The sequence below is a fragment of the Microtus ochrogaster genome, chromosome 4 (genome assembly GCF_000317375.1).
Source record: "Microtus ochrogaster isolate Prairie Vole_2 chromosome 4, MicOch1.0, whole genome shotgun sequence".
Taxonomy (NCBI): domain Eukaryota; kingdom Metazoa; phylum Chordata; class Mammalia; order Rodentia; family Cricetidae; genus Microtus; species Microtus ochrogaster.
This window is the reverse complement of record NC_022011.1, coordinates 44,346,882-44,367,672: the sequence shown is the minus strand read 5'-3', so window position 1 is coordinate 44,367,672 and position 20,791 is coordinate 44,346,882. Positions and strand designations below refer to the sequence as shown.

General features: G+C 52.3%; 1 protein-coding gene across 6 annotated transcripts; it reads left to right on the top strand.

Moving 5' to 3' along the window:
• Window positions 1–4,528: 4,528 nt before the first annotated feature.
• Window positions 4,529–17,508, top strand: St6galnac6 (ST6 N-acetylgalactosaminide alpha-2,6-sialyltransferase 6). Of its 6 annotated transcripts, none has more exons than XM_013346016.2 (7): window positions 4,529–4,660; window positions 5,551–5,605; window positions 6,809–6,899; window positions 9,627–9,806; window positions 11,985–12,391; window positions 15,295–15,402; window positions 15,992–16,055. In XM_013346016.2, the coding sequence occupies exons 2-7, from the start codon at window positions 5,580–5,582 to the stop codon at window positions 16,017–16,019; spliced, it is 840 nt and encodes a 279-aa protein (XP_013201470.1). In that variant the 5' UTR covers window positions 4,529–4,660; window positions 5,551–5,579; the 3' UTR covers window positions 16,020–16,055. The 6 variants fall into 6 exon arrangements, with proteins under 6 accessions (XP_013201470.1, XP_013201468.1, XP_013201469.1 ...); XM_013346014.2 differs by having other exon boundaries at window positions 4,530–4,660; window positions 16,046–17,508; XM_005346048.3 differs by having other exon boundaries at window positions 4,532–4,660; window positions 16,042–17,508.
• Window positions 17,509–20,791: the final 3,283 nt, after the last annotated feature.

The following is a 20,791-nucleotide window of genomic DNA, read 5'->3' as shown; positions in this document are numbered from 1 at the left end:
TGTGGTTGCTGGGAATTGAACTCAGGACCTTTGGAAGAGCAGGCAATGCTCTTAACCTCTGAGCCATCTCTCCAGCCCCCACCTAGTGAATTTGAGCACCAATCACAACTTACTAAATGAATGCTATGCAAACGACTTATAGCCATGACCTCACCCCTCCTCCTACCAACCCTTAGGGCAGAGGATCTCAGCCTGTGGGTCAAGAGTCCAATGACCTTCCTTAGGAGTTCCACACAAAGATTTACATTATGATTCATAACCATAGTAAGATTGTAGGCATGGAGTGGTAGTGAAAATAATTCTATGGTTGGGAGTCACCACAACATGAGGAGCTGTACTAAAGGGCCACAGTGCCAGGAAGGCTGAGAATCGCTGAGCTGGTGGGAGTGGGGGGAAGGGGTGTTAGCGCTTCTGTTCCTTGTGGATTCTACCCCACCCCTTTTGTGGATTCTACCCCACCCCTTTTGTGGATTCTACCCCACCCCTTTTGTGTGCATTTACAAGCATGGCAATTGTGTCAAAGCGGGAGGCAGCAAAAGAAAGTAGGGGGAAAGAAAGGGAGGGTGGGATGTGGTAAAGTGCTGTGTAGAGCAAGGCGGGGGGGGGGGGAGGACTAGAACTTGGGGGACTAGAACTTAGTCCTCACAACCCACACGAAAAAAAGTCCTAGGTTTTGCAGCAAGGAAGGAGGCAGAGACAGCTGGATCCCTGAGGCTGTCTGGCCAGCCTCACACAGGGCAGAACAGTGCAGAGTTTCTCTCTGTGTCTCTCCTAACAAGAAGGCGTCTGCAGAGCGTGGAGGTCAGCCCCTGGCTCCACACTGACACCAATCCATGCACTCACGGGCAGAGACACTCACACACAAGCGGCATGTGCGATTCAGTTTTAAACATCTTAAAGGCCTGGAACCGGAGAGACGGCTTATCAGTTGATAGCACTGCCTGCTCTAGCAGAGGGTTCCTTTCCCAGCCCTGTGATGGCTCAGCCACCTCTCTCAGGGTCCAGGCGATCCAGTGCCTTCTGACAGCTGAGGGCACCAGCCACGCATATGGTGCACAAATATACATGCAGGCAAAACACCCATACACTAAAGGAAATAAAATCTTAAAAGAAACGAAAATCACCTTTAAATTAAAAAAATAATAATAATCTGGGCTGGGCAGTGGTGATGCACACCTTTAATCCCAGCACTAGGGAGGCAGAGACAGGTGGATTTCTGTGAGTTCGAGGCCAGCCTGGCTCCAAGGCTACACAGAGAAACTCTGTCTCAGAAAAAAAAAATCTGGTATGGCTTAGCAGTTAAGAGCACTAACTGCTCTTTCAGAGAACCTAGGTTCACTTTTCACCAGGCAGCTCACAACTGTCTGTAACTTCAAATCCAAGGGATCCAATGTCCTCCTCTGGCCTCTGTGGGCACCAAGCACACAAGTGATATACAGACAAACATGCAGGCAAAACATCCATATGTATAAAATAAAATTTAAAAACTAAAAAAAAAAACCTTATAAATTTTAATTTACTGTATGTGTGCATGCCTGCTTGTCTGTATGTAAATCGAGTGTGTGCTGGTGCCCTCAGAGGCCAGGAGAGGGCATCAGAACCCTTGGGATTTCCTGCTTTAGCTGCTTCAGCAGCTGAGCCGACAGGCTGTGCCACCACACTCATTCTGAAATAAACTGGAGGTCTGAACCAACACTGGCTCCTGAGTCATGTTGAAACCTGTCACCTCCGGCATGACCTGGGCGTTCACAGGCGTGCTACCCTAAAGAACAAAAATATCTTGTTTTCTCTTTCTTCTTTTGCTACTTTTTTTTTGCTACATTTTATTTATTTATGGGGGAGGGGAGGCACAGAAGGCTACAGTGCACAGGTGGCAGCCAGAGGACAACCTGCAGGAATGGCGGCATCTCTCCTCCTTCCATGACAGTCCCAGGGATCAATCTCAGGTCATCAGGCTTGGTGGCAATCGCCTTTACCTGCTGAGTCATCTCTCCAGCCCTGAACTTCCTTCTGAGATGGTGATATTCTGATTTTGTGATGGGCCGAGCTGTCTACGTCATATTAGTAAATTATAATGCATGCGGATGCCACGAGCCTCTTGAACTCAATATCCATGGCTACTGTAATGTGTGCGCCTCCTCAGGGTTCTTAAAACTTTAATCAGTGATACGGGCAAAGGCTATCTCCTGCCCTTGGCAGTGCTCTGTAGGTTTCTTCTTTGTTTGTGTTCTAGTCAGCACAGTTCTATTGCTGTGAAAAGACAGTGACCACGGCAACTCTTACATTTAATTGGGTGCTTGATTCCATTTTCATCATGGCAGGGGGCATGTCTGCCCGCAGTAGCTGAGAGCTGGCGGGGGTGGGGAGGGGTGCAGGAGGGAAGGGGATGAAGGAAACTGATGTTCTGTTGCCCAGGCAGCCCTTGAACTTGATCTACTGTATCCACTCCCCTAGCCACGTGGGTAGCTTTGCTTCCCTTCCCAAGTCCTTTTCACTCCTTAGGTCTCCAAGATTCTCCAGCACACCTGTAGCCTATTCACCGCCCTTGCTGGGTGATATTCCACAGGGTAAATGTTTCATAATATTAAAAAAAAAAAAATACCGTGCTCGGCAGTGGTGTTATACACCTCCGGAGGCAGAGGGAGATGGATCTGAGTTCAAGGCCAGCCTGCTCTACGTGGTGAGTGAGTTCCAAGACAGCCAGGGCTACACAGGCAAGTCTTGTCTCAAAACACCAAACCAGACCAAACAAAACCTTCCGCTCTCCCATTGCCAGATATCTGGACTATTTCCACGTTTGTATTTAAACGGTGCTACTGTAAACATCACTGGGTACATCTGCAGGGACTTCTAGGTACCCACGGTGTGAAATGGAAATTTTTACTATGTTGTTTTTTAAAGTGATTACACAACAAAGCTCTTCAAACTTGCTCTCTATACTTAGGTGTCCTGCAACGTCCCAGCCACCCTCTCCCAGAGCTCTTAGAGCACTATGGACGGGCAGGCCGTGCCTGTGTTTATTTTACCAGTCTCCTAACAGGCTCCTTAGGTGGCTTCTGCGCATGCGTGTGTACATATGTGCATGTTCACGCGTGTGTGGAAGTCAAAGGTGAGTCTCCAATGTTGTTCTCTCATGGACCTTGAAGACCCAGATAGCGTAAACCAGACAGAGGGATCTCCCTGTCTTCACATCCCCAGAGTAATCCCAGAGCTGGGACTGTGGACACATGACCGCAGCAGGTGGTGGTGCTCGCCTCTAATCCCAGCACTCGGAAGGAGAAGCAGGTAGATCCTTGTGAGTGTGAGGCCATCCTGGTCTACAGAGCGAGTTCTAGGACAGCTAGGGCTACACAGTGAGACTCTGTCTTGAAAAAACAAACCCAAACAGCAACAAAAACAAACGTACAACATCATGTCTGGCTTAACCATCTCATCAGCCCTCAGTTGCTTTCTTTCTTCCTTTCTTTCTTTCTTTCTTTCTTTTGTTTGTTTTTGGAGCCTGTCCTGGAACTAGCTCTTGTAGAACAGGCTGGCCTTGAACTCACAGAGATCCACCTGCCTCTGCCTCCCGAGTGCTGGAATTAAAGGCATGCACCACCACCGGTTAGCCTTTTTTTTTTTTAATTTAAATTTTATTTTATGTGTATGGGGGCTTTGCCTGCATATACGTCTACGTACCACAAATATGTGTAGTGTCCATGGAGGCCAGAAGAGAGAGTCAGATTCCCTAGGACTATGCTGGGAATGGACCCCAGATCCTCTAGAAGAGTAGCCAGCATTTTTTAAGTGCTGAGCCAACTCTCCAGTCCCATGATGCTTCCTTTTAGATGCATAAAATAATACAATGAGCCGGGAGATGGTGGCGCATGCCTTTAATCCCAGCACTCGGGAGGCAGAGGCAGGCGGATCTCTGTGAGTTCGAGGCCAGCCTGGTCTACAAGAGCTAGTTCCAGGACAGGCTCCAAAGCCACAGAGAAACACTGTCTCGAAAAACCAATAATAATAATAATAATAATAATAATAATAATAATAATAATACAATGAATAGGTGGGTAGGATGAAGAGAGTTGAGCCAAGGTCACCCTGGCCAGCCTGGAAGTCACTATGTCTACTAGGTTGGCCTCGAACTTCCAACAGCCTTCTGCTCTCCTTCTATCTTCTAAGTGCGGCTTAGAGGCCTGCACCACTAGGCTCAGCAGAAGCTATATTTTGAGACAGTCTTTCCATTTTCCCGCCATATTGAATTAAAGTAATGTATCAGGTTGCCCAGGGAGTTACTACTGAATATCAAGGTGGAGGAGCCCAGGGAGTTATTGGCCAGAGTTCGAGTCCAGTGATCTCCGCGTCTCAGTCTCCCTATCTGAGGTCTTGGTAGGTGTCCACACGGAGGGAGAGAAATCAGATGGGATGGGAGGCTGTTGGAGAGCATCCTTCCTCTCTGGTACCTCCCTCTGAGGCGGGGCCACCCACAGCCAGAGGCTCCGCCCTCCCGGCTGCTCCCCCCCCCCCCTCCGGTCTGTGAGCGTCGGCCCTAGGACCCCGCGGGCCGGAGCTGCGGCGGGGCCTGGGCAGCCGGAGCAGCGCGGACCCCGGTTCTCGGCTCCCGGCGCCATGTGAGGGGGTTCGGGGGCCGCGGGGGGCCTGGTGCTCCCCGGCGGAGGTGAGCGGGCGCTGCGCTGGGTGGGCAGCGGGGCGGGGGCTTGTGCCTGCGCCGCGGGGATGGAGAGCCGCTGGAGAGGGGGGGTTCCCGGGGCTCCCCGAGACCCACTTTTCTTGCTAACCGCGCCCCGAGATCTAAAGGCTCGCGGGGTTCACTGGGCCTCCCGCTTTGGAGATGGGGGACCCTGCCGCGGTCCCGCTCCCCTCTCCTACGGAGCAGGGGTCAGGGTGCCCAACCCCGGGTTGCAACAGCCGAAGAGGGGGCGCGGGACTGAGCCTCCCACGCTGCACTTGGGGGTACCCTGCTCCCGGCACCCGGAGAAACCAAACCCCAGACCGAGCTCAGGGTGCGGCCTCACCCGCAGCTCAGCGCTCAGCCTCCGCACGTCCAGCCCCGCGGCTGAGTATGGGCTCCGGGGTGCCACCTCCCAGCAGGGTCAGCCGCTCCCCACCAGGCTCCGTGCCTAGCTGGACGTCTGGCGCTCTCGGGGACTGGAGGGGGACCCCGCGGGAGGCCCTTTCAGGCTCCGCCCTGTAAACAAACGCGTCTAAGGTTCCCTCTGCCTGCTCCGGCGGCCTGCAAGGCACGTTGACGCCCTGATCCCTCAGTCTCCTCATCTGTGAAATGGGGAGCAAGAGCACTTACCAGCCGCTTTGCTAGGATTCTGTAGGCGGGCGATGGGGCATGTTCCGTAATATAGGGGTGGCCCCTGGCTTGGGATCAAGGGGAGGAGGATTGTTTCTGGGACAGGCTGGTGCAGAGGCGGGCATTGAACCCTAAGGCTAAGGACATCTGATAGAGCACTTTTAAGCCTTGGGCGCCCTTTATCACATCTATGTGAATCCTTCCAGTCACCCCAGGAGTTACCAGTTCTTATTCCCATTTCGCAGATGAGGAAACTGAGGCTCAGAGAGGTCACATGGCTTGCTCGAGGCCCCCCAGCCAGTAAGTGTGGACCCGACATTCGCACTGGCACCTGACATGCTGTCCTGACTATGGCCTTCTCAGAGCAGGACCGTGACGGGGCTGACCAGGGGGACCGTGGTCCTGGCTGAGGGCACTGCTCAGGCAAAGGTGGGAAAGTGGGGCGTGGGCCTGGCACCTGGAGTGCTCCAGGTGTCTGGAGAAGGGGCATGCGCAGGACAGGGTAGTAAGACCGAGGTCTCTCTGGGAGCTGCAGCCAGACCCGGGAGCGCTTTGAATGCTGGAGATGGCAGGGCTGATGGGGCGACTCGAAAGATTCTGGGTTCTGCACGCCCGTCTGTCTTTTGCTGTAACGGTTTCAGTCCAAGGACAAGCCGCGCCTCCCTTCCGATGAGCCTCGGTTTCCTGGAGTGCCCGGTGGGGACCGATGGGAGTCTGGGGTCTCCATGATTGGAGGTGCAGGGACGGCCCAAGAGAACCCGAAGTATGGGGAGAGCAGAGGGGGACGCCACGGGATGGGGCCAGGCCCGGCGATGGGAGGGGCCAGGCTTGGCCAATCAGGAGCGGGGTGAGTGTGTGGCGCTCTGGCCTGAGGATTCCAGCTATTCCTGGTGTGGGAGTAAACAGCTGCTAGGTCAGGGGGCGGAGATAGTGACGGGAACCGAGAGGCCCCCAGGGGAGCTCTCTGAAGCGGGGATCCCCCTCCGAGGATCCAGGCCGTTTTCTTCCTTTTTACACCATCATTAGATTTGCCTGTTTGGCTGTAGCTGTCGGAGGTGGACTGGATCCGAATACTTATAGCCTGCTTATAGGTGGGGAAAGGGAAGTGTAGAAGGGTTAGGCCCAGCGGTGGGGGAGAGGCACACGGCTGGTCCGGGGCAGGCAGGCCTGTGTACGGCTGCAATTTAGCCATCCCTCAGCTGAGACACCACTGGACTTCTGAGAATCGTGGCTGTGCCCTTGACCCCCAAGATCACACTGGCCGATGACTGAATTGATCGAGTCATATCGTTCAGAGGTCTGTGAGGTGGCGTTTGGGGAGAATCGACTACCTAGGAAACCTGAACCAACTCAGTATGAACTATGAGTGGGGGAACCAGGACAACATGGGTGCAGCCCTGAGCCTTTAAGTTTGGGGCATGTAGGAGAACTGTTGGGTAAGACCTGTGATCCAGCCGCATCTAGGGAGGGCCTCTGGCCATAACCCTTTCTGGTGGCTTGCAGGTGTGACCCCACCACCTTGCCCCCCGGGCCACCTGCAGGACGCTGGCCCCTACCCCTCAGCAGACGCCGGAGAGAGATGAGTAGCAACAAAGTAAGTCCCCTTCATTTCTTATCCCGGTCTGAGCTGCTCACAACCTTCAGTGGGAGGGGCTCTCCCGATCTGAGCCGCTGGCAGCCTTCAATGGAAGGCGCTCCAACCCACACGGGAGGCCTGGGTTCAAACTCCACTTCAGCCACTGAGCCATTGATCTTTGAAGGTCTTGCTTCTTTTTGGGCCCAGTGTCCTCTCTGATGTCCTAAGCTTGACTCGTCTGTGGGAAATTACTGTGTGAAGGTGTCTGTGGATGCCGTGCAGAACACAGGATAGGGAGGTGAGCAGGGGCCTTGGGAATGAATGGCCATGTTCAAAATCAGAGCACCTGAGTTCCCCATCATGTGTTCATGTTTCCTGCTATGTGTTTGACACCCCCCCCCCCATACTTTTATCTGGGCTCCATGGCAGAACGTGAGATTTGAAAGCGGGGCATGTGCTTGTAGCATTCTAAGTTTAGGAGAAAGATAACTCAGTCCTTTGACAGAGATGGTTTAATACAGAGAATTATCAATGGCAATGGGGCATGGAGCAACAGGGAATGGAACTCTTAATCCCAGCACTCAGGAAGCCAAGGCAGGTGAATCTCTGCGAGTTCCAGGCCAGCCTGGTCTACAGAATGAATTCCAGTACAGCCTGGCCTAAATAGAGAGACCTGTCTCAAAGAACAAACAAACAAGAAGAAATGTGGGGATCTCTGACTTGTCATGGTCAGACTTAGAAAAAAATTGTGTGTATGTGTGTGTGTGTGTGTGTGTGTGTGTTACAGGGTCTTGTATATCCCAGGCTGGCCTCGCTACTCCCTACATAGTCTAGGAATTCCTTCCTGGTCCTCCAGCCTCCACCTCCCCAGTGCTAGGACTTCAGGCTTGTTTATGTAATACTGAGATTGAAAACCAGGGCTTGGGCACGCTAGTTGAGCACTGTCAACTGATCCCCCCACCCCCCGCCCCTCCCAGCTGCCAGACGGGGGCTTTTGGTGATGCAAAAATGCTAAGCATTAGCCGGGCGGTGGTGGTGCACGCCTTTAATCCCAGCACTCGGGAGGCAGAGGCAGGCGGATCTCTGTGAGTTCAAGACCAGCCTGGTCTACAAGAGATAGTTCCAGGACAGGGTCCAAAACCACAGAGAAACCCTGTCTCGAAAAACCAAAAAAAAGAAAAAAAAATGCTAAGCATTCAGTAAGCATTCAGTGGGACCTACACTCTGAAACTTGAGGTTTGGTTTGTTATGCTACCCCTGGTGATACTGGGTGGGGCTGAGGCCTGCAGCTTCCAAAGAGCCCCTCCTGCTGAGAGGAACTTGCTCTGCTGTGCAGTGCTGCCGAGCTGGGACAAGGCTGAGCTGACTGCCTGGATTAAATGCCTCTTCTCCCTTCTGATATTTCCTAGTTACAGTGGGTTGATCAGGACGCAATCTGATTGTTAGATCCAAGACCAGGTGTCAGCCCCAAGCGCAGGCCCAGCTGGAGACAGGGCTGCAGTCCGCCCACCACATGGCCCTGTGGGGACAGGTGATGGCTTCTGGGGGCTGCCGGTGGCTGAGTGCCCTGGAGGAGCTGAACTTAATAACTTGTGGTCCAGTGGGAACTAAAGGTCTTTAGGGGGCCTGCCCATACTGCCTTTATTCTTAACAGCTCCCTCTACTGAGGCATCCTAAAATGCTTTGGCCGGGAAAACACTTAAACACAGCCCGGATCCATTTTCACCAAGCAGGCAAAATAGGTGAGCATAGAGCGAGAGGTGACATGTTCCTTCATATTTATGCTGGCTTGCTTCCGGGGTCTCCCGAGGAGACAGACCCAAGGGTATGAGCACAAGTTCTTCATATAGGATGGTTTAGTAACTGGATATAACCTTCACAACATACGAGGTTTATCATCTCTAGATAACTTACACTGCCTAACTCGGTGTGTGCAGCAAAACTGCTGGTGTAGGGCACCTGCTTGTCATCCCGGCCCTGAGGAGCTGGAGGATCAATAGAGCAAGGCCAGCCTTGGTTACATAGTGAATCGGAGGTGGCACTGGCTATGTGAGATGAGTTCTGAAAAAAAAAAAAATCACAAAGAAGGGACTAATAACAAGATAGGAAGCCTATGTGTGTATATATGTTCAGTACTGGTCCAGTCATCCTAGGCCTGACTACACTGTTGGTTGTGGTGTGTTGAATCTGCATTCCTGAAGGTGTGTGAGGCCAGCCGTACCCTGACAGCTTATGGAGAGTTACTGTCACTAGAAGGTCTGGATCCTTTGGGTGTCGCTCTCCCCACCTGTGTCACCCACATCTAGTTCAGGCCGGAAACACGTTTTTCCTGCACTCCGTAGCCCAGGCTAGCATCAGACCTGCAGCAACCCTCAGGCCTCAGCCTCCAAAGCACTGGAAAGTGTGCAGCACCACGCTGGGCGCTCTTCCTGGGCTCCTTCTGCAGGCCTCCCCCAGGGGCCTGGGAACAGGCTGATGCAGCCTTGGTACTCAGAGCTACCGGTCTAGGTTGAAGGGGTAGCAGTCTGCAGGCGACAAGACTGGCCTGGATAGTTCAGAGATAGAGGAACTGTCTCGGATGCATGAGTCCCTAGGTTCCATCCTAGGACTCGGGGGTAGAGGGAATAAGAAGGAACGTGATTGGTGGATGCCAGAAGGAAGTGGTACTTGAACTCATCTGGTCTGGTATGAAGGGCACAGTGTGGTGTGTGAGCCTGAACCCTCAATGGCCTCTTCCTTCTCCAGGAGCAGCGGTCAGCAGTGTTTGTGGTCCTCTTTGCCCTCATCACCATCCTCATCCTCTACAGCTCCAACAGTGCCAACGAGGTCTTCCACTACGGCTCCCTGAGGGGCCGCATGCGTCGGCCCGTCAACCTCAAGAAGTGGAGTTTCTCCAACGCCTACTTTCCTATCCTGGGAAACAAGGTAGAGCAGATTCTGTGGGGAGATCTGTGGCTGCTGATACAGCCCACCCCCCAACTCTTCTCTCCCATACCCCTCTGCCTCCTAGGGAAGAGGATGGGGGAGGGCCATGAGTCAAGATCATGGCCCTTTGCTTGGGGTGGGATCTTGGACAAGTGTTCGGCAATGAACCTCAGTTCTCATCAGGGTCCTGACTTCAGTGTTAAAAAGTTTGTTGTTGAGCAGTGGTGGTGCATGCTTTTAATCGGGAGGTAGAGGCAGGTGGATCTTTGCAAGTTCTAGGGTAGTCTTGTCTACAAAGCAAGTTCCAGGATAGCTGGGACTGTTACACAGAGAAACCCTGTCTTGAAAAAAAAAAAAAAGTTTATTGTCGGGTCCATGGTGGTGGCTCATAGAGAAAGCACGTGCTGCCAAGCCTGATGACCTGTGTTAGATCCATCTCTGGAATCCACATAGTGGAAGGAAAGAACCAACACCTGCAAGTTGCCTCTGACCTCCACACATGTGGGAGTGTGTTGTGGGATGCCACCCCCGTGCACACGTGCACACACACGCGTTAATTAAAAAAAAACAAAACTATATCTTCTGTTGTCTCTGGAGTCAGACTCCCAGTTTCGTGGATCCCTGGGGACACACCCCGATAAGCTTGGGAGGAGACCCCTGAGGCTTTGGAGAACACAAAGCAGAAACAATAATGGCTGCCCAGTGCTATTATCTCCCTAGAAGTGATCAAGGCTCAGGATGTGAATCACCTGGCTAACACCCTGCCACATGGGAGGGAGAGATTTGTCCAGCCCCTGCTAAATTGCAACTAGATCCAAAGGTGAAGTGACTGGGGTCTAGTGGTGGGTTTCCAGCACTCTTGCCTCTGGACCTGGTTGAGTACTTCTCTTTGCCTTGGGGTATCTGTGGAATTCATGTATTCAGACTCTCTTCCCTTGCTGATTTCCTTCAGAGCCTTTGTTATCCAGAGCAGGTCCCTGGGCTTTGGACGCACCCTCCCTGGAAGGGACCCATAGTTGGGGTTAAGAGGAATGGGAGAGTGGATGGGGAGAGAAAGGGACAGTGTGGGTGGCTTGAAGGGAAAGGAGTCTGAGCCTGGCTTGTCATGTCCCCGGCCTGATGGTGGGAAAACTAGTTAGGGGAGTATGTATCTGGGTTGGAGCTTGTTGAAGGCTATGGAAAATGGCCTGGTGCATTTGAGAAGGCCTCCTTTTAGGGAGCCCGGCCACACAGTTGAATTCCAGCCAGCTTCCATCTTCTGTTTCTCAATGTGCTGCTGTATTTCTGTCTCAAGTTTTTGTACTTGCTCTTCCTCTGGCCTGGAACATCTTTCCCTAAGTGGCAACTTGATTCTGAAGACTGGTTTTTTGTTTGCTTGTTTGTTTGTTTGATTGCTTTTTTTTTTTCTTTTTTCTTTTTTTGGATTTTTCAAGACAGGGTTTCTCCGTAGCTTTTTGGTTCCTGTCCTGGAATAGACCAGGCTGGCCTCCAACTCACAGAGATCTGCCTGCCTCTGCCTCCCGAGTGCTGGGATTAAAGGTTGTTTGATTGTTTTTTGTTTTGTTTTTAGAAACAGGGTTTCTCTGTGTAGCCCTGGCTGACCTGAAACTTGCTCTGTAGACCAGGCTGGCCTCGAACTCAGAAATCTGCCTGCCTCTGCCTCCCGAGTGCTGGGATTAAAGGTGTGCGCCACCATGGCCTGGCTCGAAAGACTGTTCTAAAGAAACCTCCATCTCTCTGTTTCTGATCACCTCCTTCCGCGTTTTTCCCTAGTGTGTATTATGCTGTCTGTCTCCCTAACTCAGTGTCTTCCTTTTGTTGTTGTTGTTTTGTGTAAGCCTATATTAATTATATAATGGGTTTCTTATGACATTTTCATGCATGTATACGATGTATTTTGGTCATCTTCCTTCTCTTCTCCCAGCTCTAAGCACTGCCCCAGCATCTCTAAACTGCCTGTAGAGACTCTGGGAGTGATGCTCGAGATGGCAAACATATTGAGGGAGAGGACCTGACTGACTTTTGTTTCTCTGTCCCCAGCTGGTTTGGAACGTCCACAGAACTAGGCTGAATGTGCTCTGAAGGTCAGGAGGGTTCCCAGCTCCCGCAGGCCAGGCTGTTAGAGTACAGAACCCTGAGCAGAGCCCCATTGACAGCGTTCCTCTCCTTGCCCCATAGACGCTGCCCTCCCGGTGCAACCAGTGCGTGATTGTAACCAGCTCCAGCCACCTGCTGGGCACCAAACTGGGCCCTGAGATTGAGCGGGCCGAGTGTACCATCCGCATGAATGATGCTCCCACCACTGGCTACTCGGCCGACGTCGGCAACAAAACCACCTTCCGCATAGTGGCCCATTCCAGTGTGTTCCGTGTGCTGAGGAAGCCCCAGGAATTCGTCAACCGAACCCCTGAGACGGTGTTCATCTTCTGGGGCCCCCCAAACAAGATGCAGAAGCCACAGGGCAGCATCCTGCGAGTTATCCAGCGGGCGGGCCTTGCGTTCCCTAACATGGAGGCCTACGCCGTCTCTCCCGCCCGCATGCAGCAGTTTGACGACCTCTTCCGGGGTGAGACGGGCAAGGACAGGTACCAGCCTCCCACCTGCCCGCTGCAGTCATCTCTGGCCTGATACTCCCAGCATGCACTATGTTGAGGGTGTAGCCACTTTGTGCCGTCCTCAGGGTTCCCCAGCTCTCCTCAGCTGTTAACTGGGGTCATCTTCACAGCATTCACCGTGGCCTCCCCGACCTGTCTGCCGCCACTCCCTACCCCCCACCCCTGCTTCTTCCCAGCATGCTGTACTCCAAGAGATCAGGTGCTCCCAGGATGCTCTGCGCTGTGGCAGAGGTGTTTCTAGCATCTTTCTAGGTACTCTGCATAGTACGGCTCCTAGAGTCTAGATTGTTCCCAGCATGCCTTGCTATAAGCACACAGGTGCTCCCAGCATGCTCTCTTCTAAGGAACTATCTTTCCCAGCATGCTCTGTTCTAAGGAACTATCTTTCCCAACATGCTCCTCTCCAATTAATCTCCCTAGAAACCTAGTCAGTCCCCTCCTATATAAATACAGTATGGGCCATGTGTGATCTAGAATACTACAGTAGCTGTGGCAAAAAAAGCTAACGATAATAACAGTGGGTGCATCTAACTTCAGTGTTATTTAAAGTAATACGCTTGACATACAGCTTCTATACATATATTGGTAGATTTATACCTAATTATTATTATTATTTTAAATCTATTTATTTATTATGTATACAGTATTCTCAGTATTCTGTCTGCATGTATGCCTGCAGGTCAGAAGAAGGTACCAGATCTCATTATGGATGGTTGTGAGCCACCATGTGGTTGCTGGGAACTGAACTCAGGACCTTTGGAAGGGCAGGCAGTGCTCTTAACCACTGAGCCATCTCTCTAGCCCCCTAATTATTATTTTTTAAAGATTCATGTATCTGAGCCTTTGGCCTGTGTGTATCTGTGCACTGCTTGCGTACCTAGGGCCTGAGCAGGTCCTGAATGGGTGTTCTGTCTCCTGGAACTGAAGTTACAGGCCGCTGTGAGATACCTTGTGGGTGCTGGGAATTGATCCCAGGCCCTCTGCAGAGCAGTCAGTGCTCTTAACCACTGAGCCATCTTTCCAGTCCCCTTTATACCTAAGATTTGTAGCTATTACTAGGGGAACTCCTGCACAGCAGGGGCTCCCTCCCAGACCCCTGGTTAGGCACAAACCACACCCAAACACCTGCTCTCACAGAGAGATCCTTTACTAAGCAGGGGAAGAAAAGTTAAAGTGGCTGGCGGCTTTCTGATTCGGGCAGGACCTTGCAGGGGTCATTCTTACAAGGAGAAGGGGAGGTCTGTGTTAGAATGGGCTGGGGTCCCGCCTCTGGATAGAGAGGAGACAGATGGGTCACATGGGCAAATGTCAGGTTATAAAGGGGAAACCCTGTGATAGGTGAGGTGTTTAGTCTTATTGGGCATGTTAATTAGGTGAGCCAAGGGGGCTGCTGATTGCTGGACCCTCAGGAGGAAGAAGTGGCCTTATATGGGACTAGACCTTTGTTTTTTGAGACAGGGTTTCTCTGTGTAGCCCTGGCTGTCCTGGAACTCACTTCATAGACCAGGCTGGCCTTGAACTCACAGAGATCTGCCTGCCTCCGCCTCCCGAGTGCTAGGATTAAAGGCTTGTGCCACCACTGCCCAGGTTTTTGTTTTTTTTTTAGATCCCCCTGCTCTCCCTTCCCCCAATAGATATCATTTGGTAGAGTTTGCTACTAAAACTGTCTGGGCCTGTAGAGCCTCTTTGTAGAAGATGTTTGGTTTTTTTTTTTAGTTTTTAGTTCTGGGGGGGAACTAAGGGCTCAAATCTTGCTGAACACACATTCTCTTACTAAAGCTGCATCCCCAGCCCCGGAGTTACTGGATTAATTTTCTTTAATATTATATTATAGAATGTTTGGGCAACCTCTTTCATCTTAGGGAGTTGGTCCATTTCTCATATAAGTGAGACTTGTGTCTGTAGCTGTTTGTGGATTCTCCTTAGCATCCCTAAAGAAGAGGGGCCATTTCTTTTATTCCAGTCTTTGGCAGCTTGTGCCATGTGCTGTCTTTGTTTTTTGTTTTGTTTTTGTTTTTGTTACACTTGATACTGCTGTGCTTTTCTTTAAAATGTTTCAAAAAACCGCTTTCCACCAAATACATGAAAAACATTTTTGACTTAAGTTGTAATTAGGGCTGGAGAGATGATTCAGTGGTTACGAGCACCTGCATTCTTCCAGAGGACCTGAGTTTGGTCCCCAGCACCTGCACCAGGACCCATTGCTCACAGCTCCCCAGAGCCCTACTTCCAGGTGATCTGCTGCCTCTGCTGGTCCCAAAGAGCCCTGCATTCATATGGTGATGTTTGTGAGTTTGAAGCCAGCCAGGGCTACACACAGAGAACCCTTACTCAAAATAGTGTGTGTGTGTGTGTCTCTGTGTGTGTGTGTCTGTGTCTGTGTGTGTCTGTGTCTGTGTGTGTCTGTGTGATGTAATCAACTTCAAAACACTATGAATGACATAGTCTATACTCTGCTTTTCATGCTACCTTTGGACACATACCAACTGCTTACCTAGCCACATGTAGCTGGTGGCTGCTGTAGCCCCAGGGTATGAGCCCATACCTTTATACCTTGCTCTGTGGTCACCTCAGCATCATTTTCTCGCTAGTGTCCCCATTTTGGTCCCAGCGGAGACACAGCTGCCTGCTAGCATGCTTTATGGTCATGGTTACTCCCAGCCTGCCCTGTTTAATTAGTCTCTAGAGTTCATGGTGTTTCCACTGCGCCCTTCCCCTTCTGCAGCCTTAGTGCTCCCACAGCGGGTGATACAGTGTCTGGATAGACAGTAGGTAGAGCGTCTGGAAACCTCCATGGGGGTTGACCATTTCTCCTTGCTTGCTCCCCATCCCTGCCTGCATGCCCCTTCATTGAGACTCTTCTCTGCCCCCAGGGAAAAATCCCATTCCTGGTTGAGCACGGGCTTTTTTACCATGGTGATTGCGGTGGAGTTGTGTGACCATGTGCACGTGTACGGCATGGTCCCTCCCGACTACTGCAGGTGAGCTCCCCTGGTCAGTACCCCTGAGAACCACACCCAGTTACTGATGGCAGGGTAGAGCTGGGAGGTCTGGAGTCATTGCTGAGGCTACGTCTTGAGGGCCTCTTTTGGATAAATTCATGCTGTTCTGTAGAGATGGGCTCCTTGGAGCTGCCCCAGGGGCTTCCACTCCAAACCGAGTTTGGGGTTTGTTGTACTGACTATATGAAAATTCCACGGAGTGCTAGCCACGTCTTAATGAGTGCCAACCATGCACCGAGCATCCTTTTTTTCACACACTGCCAGGACACTGTCCTCCCCATTTTACGAGTGCAAATCGAGGAAGGTGTTTAGTGAGGGGACCTAAGGTCTCAGAAACTGTAATGGGTACCAGGCCTCTGAGCCCACAGTTCTTCACCATTGCCTCATCCCCAGCCCCAGAAAGAAAAATGTTCCGTTTTGTTTAAAAGAAGCTTGATGGTGCCACAAATTTAATCCACCATATACCCACTGTATAGATGGAGAAACTGAAGCTTGGGGAAGGACAGAGATTGACATCACTGGGACTCTAGGATGGGTGAGGGGTAGAACCAGAACAAAGCCCTTACAGGTGCCTGCCTTGTCCCCGGTGCCCCTGACATCCCTGTCTGCTGTGCCCAGCCAGCGGCCCCGCCTGCAGCGCATGCCATACCACTACTATGAGCCCAAGGGGCCCGATGAGTGTGTCACCTACATCCAGAACGAGCACAGCCGTAAGGGCAATCACCACCGCTTCATCACCGAGAAGAGGGTCTTCTCATCCTGGGCCCAACTCTACGGCATCACCTTCTCTCACCCCTCCTGGACCTAGCCATCCCATCTGTGCAGTCTCGGAGAGATGCAGGCAAAGTGGCTCTGGTTCAACCATTGACCATGGCCATCTTCCAGCCAGTCTGGGCTGACTGGAGTATTTCCCAGCCAATCAAATCAGGGCCTTGATGAGGGTTTTTCCTCCAGCCAAGCAGGGCTGGGGTTATCTCTTGGTCAATCAGGGATTTGGAATTCTGTATGGTTTAATCAGGTGTCAGGGGGTCTTTCTTGTCTAGTCAGGGTCTGAGCATAGCCAATCAGGGTACAGGGGTCTTGCTGAGTTAGTCTGAGGCTTAGGTCATGTCCTTTCCCATAGGCCTTGCATCAGAGCCCCAGGAATCGGCCCCATATCATCCCCTCCTTAGCTGGGACAAAGAGGTCCTGTCCCAAGGATCTGGGGACTTTGTGTTGCCCCACAGTTCTGGAATCAAAGATACTATATGGGGTAGGAGCTGTCAGGAGGCCAGGCCAGAGACTGTGTGGAGTTCTAGAAATGGCAGGGAAGGCTGGGAAGTAGGAGGCCGGTGTCCAGGTCCTGGCTTCTTCCTGAGTGACCTTGGACAAGCCCTCCTCTCTTTCTGGCGTGCTGCGAGGACATCACATTCCTGTGTGCAGACAGAGACCCTTACTCCACCCCAGCTCTCATTGTCACTGGGGGGACTCAGCTCCCTGGGGATGGGAGCCTGGTGTGCCCTTCCCCACCTAGAGATGTCAGGGTATTCTTGTGTAAATGCCCTTATGGTTGAGGAACTCTGAGGAAGTGGGGCAAACACGCACCTGTTTTCTCAGCCCCTCTCAGTCCAGCTGCCATTAGCCTGGCTCTCGAAATGCCAGGCGTCTCTTCCTGCCCTGCAGCAGGTGAGTGTTTCCTCTGCCCCAAGGAGCCTTTGGGGTGGAGACCGGGTCTCCCGGCCACACCAGGGCAGCCTTTGTTTAGAGATGCTGAGGGCTTTGGGGAGAAGTGCTCCCCCCCCCCCGCCCCCCGCAAGTTTGGAATCGGAATAGAGAGAGACAGGAGCTGGGTTACCTGGGTTCTGTCCCCTGCTCAAGCACTTTACTAAAGTTGGGCCTGGGTGGGGTGTGTTTAAGGCCCACTCTTACACAACCTGCAAGCGAAGGCCTTCCCAGCGGAGGCTGTGGAGTGTCTGTGTGCGAGGGTGGGGGCTGGCCAGCTCTGAGTCCTCGCACTCTGAGGTAATGGGGGTCAGCGACAGCCCCAGAGATCTGGTTTTGTAACGATTTATACAGAAATAAACACACCTAAGCCCCAGCTCGGTATTCTGTGTCTTGAGTCTGCATTTTTGCTTGTGTCCTCTCTCCTAGCTGGGAATATGCTAAGGACCAACCTGTAGCCTTTGGGTTAGGAGAGCTCATGAGCAGTGTCAAACCTCTCGATTCCAGCTGCCTGGGGAGTCTTGGGTCCAGGCAGGATAGATCTGATGTTGGGCAAGGCATTTTGTGTCTGGAGTGCCAGTGGTTAAACACTGCTGGCTGGCAAGGAGCTCGGGTTCAGAAGCGGGAGGAGCAGCACGAGCTCTTGGAAGAATTTTGAAGCCTCAGAGAACAGCTGAAGAGGAGAAGGCCCTGGAGGCAGGAAACCGGCCTTCTAGGTAGAAGGAGCTTGGCAGATTGTAAACATGGCTGCCAGCCTCTTAGTGTAAGGGCTTGTTTACTCCAGACAGGCAGGAGGTGAAGGGTCCCTGACTCCAGAGAGGAAATTACAGCCTGTTACAGCAGATAAGAGTCCCCTGGGAGCAGGCCTAACAAAGGGAGACTGTGTGAGACTGCGCAGGGGCTAGGAACCAGAGCTGTCCTGGGCTCCAGGCCAGGCAAGACAGTGGGCCACCAGGGCCTGGGGGCCAGAGAGACACCTAGCATTTGTTCCTTGTCCTGTGTGGTTCGTTAATCATCAGATGCCACAAATCATATTACAGTGTCAGCGGGGACCAGTAACTCAGTGACAGCAACAGTAAGGAGTGGTAAGGCAGGGGTCTCAGGGCCAGCTGGCCAGCAGCCGGGACCACCCGCCTGAGGGTGGCAAAGCCTTGGTACTTGTCTGTAGTCCTCCGTGGGGCAGCAGCCGGCTAGGCAGGAGGTTAGAAGGTGGCAGGGCCAGGAGCTAAGCTACCACTGTGATGCAGGCAGTGACAAGGGACCAGAGAAGCAGAGGCTTCTTACGGTGTCATAATAGGGGTTTCCTGAGCCTTGAGTGAGCCTGGAGACGGCACACCAGCTTCATGTGGAGGCCTCTGGAGAGCTGGATCCTCTCAGGGGTGTCCCGGTAGAGTTTCACCCGTAATACTGGTGCCTCCGCTCGCCCACAGGTGAGTGTGAAAAAGAGGTTAGATGCTGAATATGGGCCTGTTATTGGGACGTCAGTTGAGCTGAGTAGAGACCCCAGGGCCTCGTCCTGTCCCGTCCCCCCAGATTCTCACCTCAGGTGGAACCCATTGGAAACCTTTTGGTTTCTGAAGCCCACCTCTCTGTGACTCTGAAATCCAGGCCCTGTGTCTTTGTCTGCACTCCTGGGTTGGGATGGGGGGTTCTGTGAAACCATGGCTCACATCTCCTCTCTCTCTCTGCCAGAGGCCCTAGCCTCTCTGCCTCCTATTGCGTCTTTCCTGTGGCTGTTGGTGGTCGTGTTCCACCATTCCACCTGGGACGGGCCCACTCCTGTCCCTTCTATCAGTACTAACCCCAGCTGGTCCTGCTGGGAGCCTCAGTGTGGTGGCCCAGGGCCACCTACCTCTCGCATTCTCACCCCTGTGGGGCTCCCATTCAAGCCCTTACATTCTTTCTGTAGTCACGTGTTTTACTTTTAATTATATGTCAGTGTGTGGGCATGTGCATTTGAATGCAGGTGGCCAAGGAAGCCACAGGGAGGAGCTGGGGTTAAAGGCTGTTGTGAGCCTTCCCAACCTTCCAGAGGACGACTGGGCCTAAACTTGGGTTCCTCAATTGCTGAGCCATCCTCCCAGCCCTCAGAATATCTTTTAGTGTTTTAAACTGCTTTCACTTTTTTGTTGTTTGGTTTTTTGGACACAGGGTTTGTAGACCAAGCTGGACTTTTTCTTTTTTTTTTCTTTTCTTTTCTTTTCTTTTCTTTTCTTTTCTTTCTTTCTTTCATTTATTTATTTATTTATTTATTTTTTTTTTTGGTTTTTCGAGACAGGGTTTCTCTGTGGCTTTGGAGCCTGTCCTGGAACTAGCTTTTGTAGACCAGGCTGGTCTTGAACTCACAGAGATTCGCCTGTCTCTGCCCCTAGAATGCTGGGATTAAAGGCGTGCGCCACCACCGTCCAGCTTACAATCATTTTTATTCAGGTGAGATCAGACCTGGACAGGTGAATTTCATGTCTCGCACTAAGGGGCTGCTACCCAGCAAGTTGGCTTTCTTTTCCACTTATGGCAGGGTTCCTGCCCCCCATGCATCCTGCTGTACCATGGCCCCCAGTCAGTCACGGCGGGCATGAAGAGCCTTCCGTTATGAACTCTGTTCCCACAAGCGTTTCCTTGAATGGGTTTCTAAAGGTAGGATCTGGTAGAAGTTTGGATGACATCATTGATCTGCTTTCCCCAAAAGTTGTGTCACGCACACACCCGCTGAGGTCTTCTAAGAGGGCTTTCAGAGCAACACAGTACCTCTGACTCACTGAGCCCCCCCCCCAACTGCAAAAGTGAGGTTGCTTGATGATGTCACAGGTGGCAGAGTTGGGACTAGATCAGGCATCTTGGTATCCTTGCTGCTGCTGTTGCTAAGGCAACACCCAAACTTCTCTGGCTCCCTAGCATTTACAAGACAATTTGCAGTTTCACCCCAACTCGCCATCGGAGCCGCTGACTGTCAAATACACAAGTTCTGAACCTTGAGGGTCCTGGGCTCTCATCTGTGCCCTGCTGTTTGAGTACCTGTCACCCAGTGCCAGTTGTCCTGCAGAGACTTCCCACCCAGGAGCCTCAGGTAGCTTCTGGGTCCTACTCTGGGTTCCCTGGACACAGCTGGTCGGCTGCTGGCTTAGTGCTCCACCCACGTGCTCACAATGAGCGCTCTCTCATGGTTTACACCCCCCAGGCTGGATACACAGAACATTCTGAAAGTCTGTATCTCAAGTGCTCAACTATGGGGCACTGCCGGCAGCTTCTTGGGGTCAGGGCTGGCTTATCTACCTAACCACCAGATCTTCGGGGTCCCAGAGGAGCTCAGAGTCTTTTCCAACAAAACTGTCTCAGGGTGGGGGGGGGGGCCTCAGAGCATGAGGACTGTGGCCCTTGAACCCCAAGGTCCATACCCTGGTCCCCCTCCCTTCTTACTTGCCTCTTTGCCACCAGCGCCGTGAGATCTTACACACAACCCGTCCTTGTGAGCATCAGTTTCTCCAGCTGTAGAACCCTTGTCGGTGGGGAGTGATGTGGGCACAGGGGAGTGGTAGACTTCTGTGTGCAGGTTCAGTCCCTGGGGTGCCTGTTGGGGACGCTCACTCTTGAGAGGCTCTCCATCAGAGTCCCTGCTTCCTTCTCTCCCCTCCTCCTTCCCCCCCTCCCTCTTCCCTCCCCTCTCCCT

Excerpts from the sequence above, each read along its gene's own strand:
- St6galnac6 (XM_013346014.2), top strand. The coding sequence starts at position 5,580 with ATGGCTTGCTCGAGGCCCCCCAGCCA. Across the intron at positions 5,606-6,808 it reads TGCTCGAGGCCCCCCAGCCA|GTGTGACCCCACCACCTTGC; the intron begins GTAAGTGTGGAC and ends GGTGGCTTGCAG. Across the intron at positions 15,403-16,045 it reads GTCCCTCCCGACTACTGCAG|CGGCCCCGCCTGCAGCGCAT; the intron begins GTGAGCTCCCCT and ends GTGCCCAGCCAG.